We start from the raw sequence: 7108 nt of genomic DNA, 5'->3' as shown, positions 1-7108 counted from the left end.
ATATTGCAACATCAATAGCAGCCTCATTTACAGGAGCAACATTCATTCACAATAGCATGTCACCACAGCATTAGTAATATCGATCGTACCAACAATGTTGGTATAATAGTGACATGTAAACGTACATGATAAGGTCTTTATTTATTTATTTATTTATAGTATTTTTTAACTAAATAAATTGAAGAATAATAAGAGTAGATGGCTTTCATTATTAAGGAGAGGGTAAAAATAGTGGTTTATTAAATTCCTGTTGATGCCTATTTTTTTATAAAGGTCCATACAAAACAAGTCTAATCTTTTGGGGCCCACTATTTTTATGATTTTTCTTTAAATTTTGGGATATGACCCAAGTTCTGAGTGTGGTGTAGGGAGTAAAAAGTGGGTTTATATTGAGCTTATCTATGGGCTCAAAAGATAGATTTAGCTAAATGAGTTTAGAACACTTGTGAAATTTCTAAACACATGAGCAAGCCCATGTCCTGGCCACAAACGCAAGCAAAAGCACTTGATCAACCAATTTTGGCTACATTTAGCAGATTCTTTAAAGGACATTTGTCCTGAAAGGGCATAACAAAGTTGGTTAAGTCAACATATTGCTCAAAATTGGTACAAAACCATATTATTTTAATCTCCAAATAAGAACAAAACTGAAGTCATGCATTATTAGGCTTCACCTAACTCTCCAGAGGTTTTTTTTGTTTGAGTGATAGTGAAAATAACTCTCTCTCTCTCTCTCTCTCTCTCCTCATTATGCTACATTGTGATCATGATAATGATAAGACCCAAGTTCACTTAAACTTGTCATTCCAAATTTGACCCTAACAATACCTATTCATCGAATACTCCTTTTGATATCCCACTCCAAACCTCCTCATTCATGTTCCACGTATCTTTAACCTTTCTATAAAGTTTTAATTTCATGTTATTTGATCATTACATGGACTGGATCTATTTTCATTTGTTTGAGATGGAAAGCAAAATCAAGAATCAAAGGCGACGGATGTGTATTTGTTATGGAGGATTTAAAAGGGTAATCATTATCAACTATGGGAACGGTTTTAGTTAAGTCAAAACGGAAAACAGTTTACCTCTGGAGTCTAGATTGGTTTGTATAATAACTTTGTCCATCAAAGCATTAGATTGAAAACAGAGTGTATTAAAAAAGGGGGGTTGAAACTAAAGATAATATACGTCATTCATTTGATCAAATCTTTTGCACCGGCATTATGAAAATCTAACCTTCATTTTTTTAACTTAAAAGAAATGGAGAAAAAGAAGAGGGCCTGCGTAAGAATCTGGAGAAAGTTGATTCAAATACTTTTGGCTCATTCCATTGACAAGTGACAGGACCAGCCCAAAAAAATGTGAAGATTGCGTTGGGTTGAATTAAAGTCTTCTGCCTCATAGATAAGTCATTTTCTCTTCCTGATAAACCCTTTTAACCATTTAAAATTACTCATTATTAAAGAAAATTACAAGAACAAAGGATCAGTAAAACCAAAACAATCACTCATCTCATCTATTTGGCAAACAAGGTAGTAGAATTTTTAGGGAAATTGAAAAAGGAGAAAAAGGAAACAAACTTACAAAATCTGTAAAGAATATAATAATAAACACACTAATTTGCAAACTCAGATAATCTATACGCCTCTGTACCTAAGCATTATTGGGAGAATAATTACATGCTTTATGCTGTGCTCTCTCCTATTTTTATTAGAGCTAGGGACCTCATTCACTCCGCATTTGCCTTTTCTTGTTGCGGATGAAGGACCAGCAACCACCACTCTTTTTCCTGCATTACATTAGTTCCAACATTTAAATATCTCTACCAAATACTAATTAATAATAAATAAATAAATAAATAAAATGACAGGAATTGCTGAAAAAGTTGCTCAAATTTCGTAATAAAATTTTCCAATTAATTTAATACCAACTACTTAATTTTGCAGGCCAATATTTGTAAAGAAGCGGATGCCCTTTAAAGCAATAGTTGATAATCTATCTTAAGCAAAATCACTTTTATAGAAAATAAAAAAAATTGTCAAAATATTAATTTTTTTCATAAAAATTTTATTTAAATAGATTATTAACCAACATTAGTTAACATTTTTTGATTCTTAAATATCTGTTTATCCCTTTAACGGCTTTTGAGTTTTGATAGTAATTAAATATGTTTGGCAGAACACCCAACCCTACAAATTTATTGAACATTGAATGAAAACAAACCTATGCAATGAACTATTCCCAACTGCAAATCCACATCATTAATTTGTACTTGGCCTGAATTAGAGGTTTGGCCAAAGCAGAAGGATCTAGCTACATGGACAGCTAAGTTGTACGTGCAGAAAGTTTGGACTTCAATACTGTTATAGGATGGATATTGAAGCCATATTTTCCTTTCAACATTCATCAGAATACTCTAGAGTCTAGATTGAATTTTCACAAAAACCTGATTTTTGAACAAGAATAACCAATTGATTTATAATTATTAATTTATTACAGACGCAAAATATATATATATATATATATATATATATATTTTTTTTTTTTAAACAATGGATCCATCAAAAACAGGGTTCCTCTGTTTCAGACCAGAGCAGCTTCTAAAATGTCAAGAAAATAATTGGGTTAATTTATAAAATAAATGCATAGAAACCCAGCTATACTTTCCTAACAGACAAGAAAACAGATTCTTTGATTCCCAAAAAAATGAATTTTGAATAGACAATTGTATGAAAAACAAACCATTGAAGTCCAAACATGTAACACCATACTGCTTTTCACTTATCTCCAAATTCATAACCTTTATTCATAACAAATTTTCCAATTATCCATTCAAAACCCAGATGAATTCTATAGATTTATGTCTAATAGATATTAATGAAACATAAACCAGTAATCGAAATATGAGTTCTAACTTCTAACATACATACCTGTTGTTGCTGCTTCTGCTTCCGCTTCTGCTGCTTCTACTGCTGCTGCTGCTGCTGCTTCCAGTGCTTTTCATGCTATTAGTACTCGACCTGCCACTTTCACTCTCACCAGATACTGAAATTCTCTTCTTCCACCACTCCTTATCTACACCCTTTGAAGATCCATCTTGTACTATAGGCTTAGGAGAAACTTTTGCACTTGTATTTGTCACAGAAGACTGATCATTCTTCTTCTTTTTATTAATGTTCTTCTTAGACCCTAAAGATACAGGAAACACCATCTTAAGATAAAACCCTCCATTATTTATGCTTGCACTTCTTTTCACTACTTGCGATTGTGCCCTCTTATCATTCCTCTTCTTACTATTCTCCCTCTTATACAAAACCTCAGTGCTCAAATCCCTCTCTTCAGACACACTACTTTCTCGTTCTCTAGCTTCAAGTACTTTTGGTTGCTCCACAATATCTTTCAAGGAAAGCTCATAGCAAGCCTCAGGCATGTTCTTGACCATTTCCATGAGCTCTCTCTGGCCTCTGGCAATGGCTTGGGTTCTTGATGTTGGAGATAAGCTTCTGTAGTGATTTGCTCTGTGTTGGGGACTTCTGGGTGGGCTTGTTTTCCACAAAGGCGGTGAACAAATGCCAGACTCATCGACCACCTTCATTTCTGGTTCAAATTTCACTTCCATGCCATTCCAACTATTATATTTTGTGTAGTTTTGAGCAGTTTTTCTAGCCCTGGGACCATAGTTCCGGGGTTCAGAACTGTCATAACTATCAGCACATACTTTTCCAATACGATCCGTGGATTGTGTACGGTTTTGGAGTAGTTTTGTGCCAGGATCAAGCATATTTTTCTCCCGGGAAAACTGAGAGAGAGAGAGAGATATTACAAGGGTGTTTGATTTTGGTTTGTTTGAAAGAATGGTGATGGTTGGTGGTGTAGGGACATTACATTATCAACGTCACAGACCCTTTAGTCTTCCTGTCAATTTCTTGGCAACTAAGTTTTAATTGAGGGATTATTACTTATTAGCAAAGAGCAATCCTACATACGCCAAGAGTCATTACTTATTAATAAAAACTTTTACCAGTTCTTATCTCAATCGACACTAATAGTACTTTTTTTACTTACCAAGGTAAAAACTTGTTACCTTATTGGTCCTCAAATTATTTGTCACAGTTTACTGCATCTAGACTTTTTAGGTCATTGCTGATTAAGATGGAAAGGGAGGGATGGATTTGTAAAGTCAAGCTGTTCTAGATGGAGGGCCATATAATTTTTTTTTTTTTTCTTTGTTTTTAGGCTTTTGTGTCTTTTGAGGAGCTTTGGGTTTTGTCTTTCTTTTCATCTTCATCTCTCTTTTTTTTTGTGGATGGAAAAGGCTAGCATATGCTGATATGCATATCCTATGACCCCTCCACATTGCTGACTTTTTGGCTTAATATCTGATAACGTGTCCCCAAGGTCGGTCGAGAAGGATTTAATTAATTAATTGATTTCTTAAATATCTGGTCATTTTTTAAAAGAATGAAAATCGTCCCATCCAAACACACGTACACAACAGAAAAATAGTTTATGTGATTGTGGAATATATGATCGTTGATTAGTAATTATATTGTCTGATTAAGCCTTGAGTACCGGTTTCGACTTTCTTTCTAGGCAAGGCACTTTGTTTTTCTCCTTCTATATATATACTTTTCTTTGTCTTCTAGACCTTTTATAGTCAAGTAGTATTTCTTTGGTCATAGTTTTCATTTTTATTGTTATTTTTTTCTGAATCAGAGATTTTTTTTGTTAATTTTTAATAAAGTACTTTTTTCGTGAATAAGAATAGATTTATTGCAAATGGGGGAGAAGATAAATAACTTTATTACTTCATAGATTTAGGTGCGTATCTCAAACAAAATAATTAAATAGAGTGGGGTTTTATAAGCATAACCATAATAATATGACTTATCAAAAAGAAAAAACAAAATAATCATAATATGACTTATCCAAAAAGCATAATCAGATATAAATCTTGATTTATTAGAATGCTAATTTTGTTTTTTGGGATAAGCATTAGAATGCAATTATTATACCGTAAAAGTCACAAAATATAATTCACCGTGACTGACACGTTGGCTTTGGCTTACGTATCATGGTTGCGTGTCAATAATGTTTAAGAAGATAATGACAAATACTTTTAAAAGCCAATTTTGGAAAAGCAAATTGTCCTATAAAGCTAAAAGCCTAATAATGTGTGGTAATTGATTTGTACTTGGCTGAAGTAAAAGTGAAGTCCATTGTTGAAGTGAAAGTGAAGGCAGCTGAGGTCCACATGGCTTATGAGGTGGAGTTGATTGATTTTTTTGATTGAGTTTACAGTATTACCGACTCAATTTCTCTTGCAAACTATAGTTTTTCTTTTTTCAAAGGTAAGTCTTAGATTACATCCTAGACTTTAGATTGTTTGAATTTTACATTTTGAAATTTTAGAATTTAAATTTTAACTCTTTAAAGTTTGAAGGTTTTAATTTTACACTCTAACATTACAAAATTTAGATTTTACCTATAAAGTATGAGAGTATTTGAATTTTACAACCCCAAATTTTAAAATTTCGTAGTGTAAAATTCAAAAACTCTCAAAATATAAATATGTAATTTCAATTTAGCAAAACCCTAAATCCACAAATGTGACCTGAAGACTCCTCATGCCCTTGAAGTGTAGCTCCAACAATTGGTTTTGGTAAGTAGTTCTGCTCATGTATAGTTGTTTACAAACCTTTTAATTCAAATTTGATCTCACGGATGACACTATAACTAACAAAATTAGCATTATTCAATACTGTTGGAGCATTTTAATATTAAATAATTAAAATGAATAAATATTACAACATAAATATAAAAAAGTGAGAGTGAATATAGAAGATGAGGAGTTAGTGAAAATACTTAATCCCACATTGAAAAGAAGAGAGACTATTTTATTCTTTTTAATTGTAATGATTAATGTGCTAACATGAATTGTCTCAGATATTGGGCTAGATATGTACACAATGGGGAGGTGAATGGTGGAAGTATCAAAAATGGAAATGAATCAGCCTCTTGGATCCTCCTACTTTACAACTCATTTAGAATAATTAGCATATCTATTGGTGAGTAAATGGCCCGTTAAAGAGAGCCTCTTATTTTTTGAATTGTCTTGCCGATCATTTCTATAATTATTAGATACAACTTATAATTTTGCTAAGAAAATTTAAAAAACTTTACAAAGCAAGTATAATACCGAGGAGACTGATGCAAAGAAATATGCTACTAGTAGATTTTTCTGTTACCAAATGATGGATGGAAAATCGATGGTGAATCAAGCATAAGACTTCCAAATGACTGTGGCAAAATTGAGATCTGAAGGCATAAAGATTTGAGACAATTTGGTGGTAGCTGGCATAATTGATAAACTACCACAATCTTGGAGGGAGTTCCAAAAGACTTTGCGGTACAAACAATAGGAGACATCCTTGGAGACTTTGATCACACGCATCCGTGTGGAGGAGGAGGCTAGAGGACAGGATGCACTCATGACACAAGAGAGTAATGGTAATACCACCACAAAGGTAAACCTTATTTCAGCCAATAATAATATGCCCAAAAATCATTTTCTTAGAAATAGTCAATTGAAGCCTAAAAAGAGAGCCTTTAATAGACCTCAAGGAAGGGGAAACCCAAATAAAAATTACAATAAGATCCAATGATCCCCTTTACAAGATCAATTTAATAAATCTTGTTTTGTCTGTGGCAAGAGTGGGCATATTGCTCGATTTTGCAAATTTCAGAAACGTAAATTTGTCTCGCAGGTTAACGTAATCGAAGAGCCTTTAGTGGCTATTATTACAAGCATCAATATGGCGCAATATGTTGAAGGGTGGTGGGCAAATTCGGGTGCTAATAGGCACGTTTGCTATGACAAAAATTTGTTCAAGTTGTACACTCATTTTGAAGAAGAAAAAACTGAGGAAGAATTTGATGTCAAGTTTTTTGCTTAATAAGGCTTGCTTCAAGCAAACTATAGAATTTGATAATTATGCAATCATTAAAAATGGATTATTTGTGGGCAAGAGTTATGCTTGTGATGGAATGTTTAAATTGAATGTTGAGAATAATAAAGCATCTACCAATTCAGTTTATATGCTTT

General features: G+C 32.9%; 1 protein-coding gene across 1 annotated transcript; it reads right to left on the bottom strand.

Moving 5' to 3' along the window:
- Positions 1-1415: 1415 nt before the first annotated feature.
- On the bottom strand, positions 1416-3981 carry LOC142621083 (uncharacterized). The gene is made up of 2 exons (XM_075794398.1): positions 2934-3981; positions 1416-1792 (listed from the first exon to the last, which is right to left on the bottom strand). The coding sequence occupies exons 1-2, from the start codon at positions 3782-3784 to the stop codon at positions 1729-1731; spliced, it is 915 nt and encodes a 304-aa protein (XP_075650513.1). The 5' UTR covers positions 3785-3981; the 3' UTR covers positions 1416-1728.
- Between the last annotated feature and the right edge of the window lie 3127 nt (positions 3982-7108).

The sequence above is a fragment of the Castanea sativa genome, chromosome 12 (genome assembly GCF_040712315.1).
Source record: "Castanea sativa cultivar Marrone di Chiusa Pesio chromosome 12, ASM4071231v1".
Lineage (NCBI taxonomy): Eukaryota > Viridiplantae > Streptophyta > Magnoliopsida > Fagales > Fagaceae > Castanea > Castanea sativa.
Note: the sequence above shows the minus strand (reverse complement) of the source record. Positions and strands in the feature narration are given on the sequence as shown.

Excerpts from the sequence above, each read along its gene's own strand:
- LOC142621083 (XM_075794398.1), bottom strand. The coding sequence starts at position 3,784 with ATGCTTGATCCTGGCACAAAACTACTCCAAAACCGTACACAATCCACG. Across the intron at positions 1,793-2,933 it reads AGCAGAAGCAGCAACAACAG|GAAAAAGAGTGGTGGTTGCT; the intron begins GTATGTATGTTA and ends AATGTAATGCAG.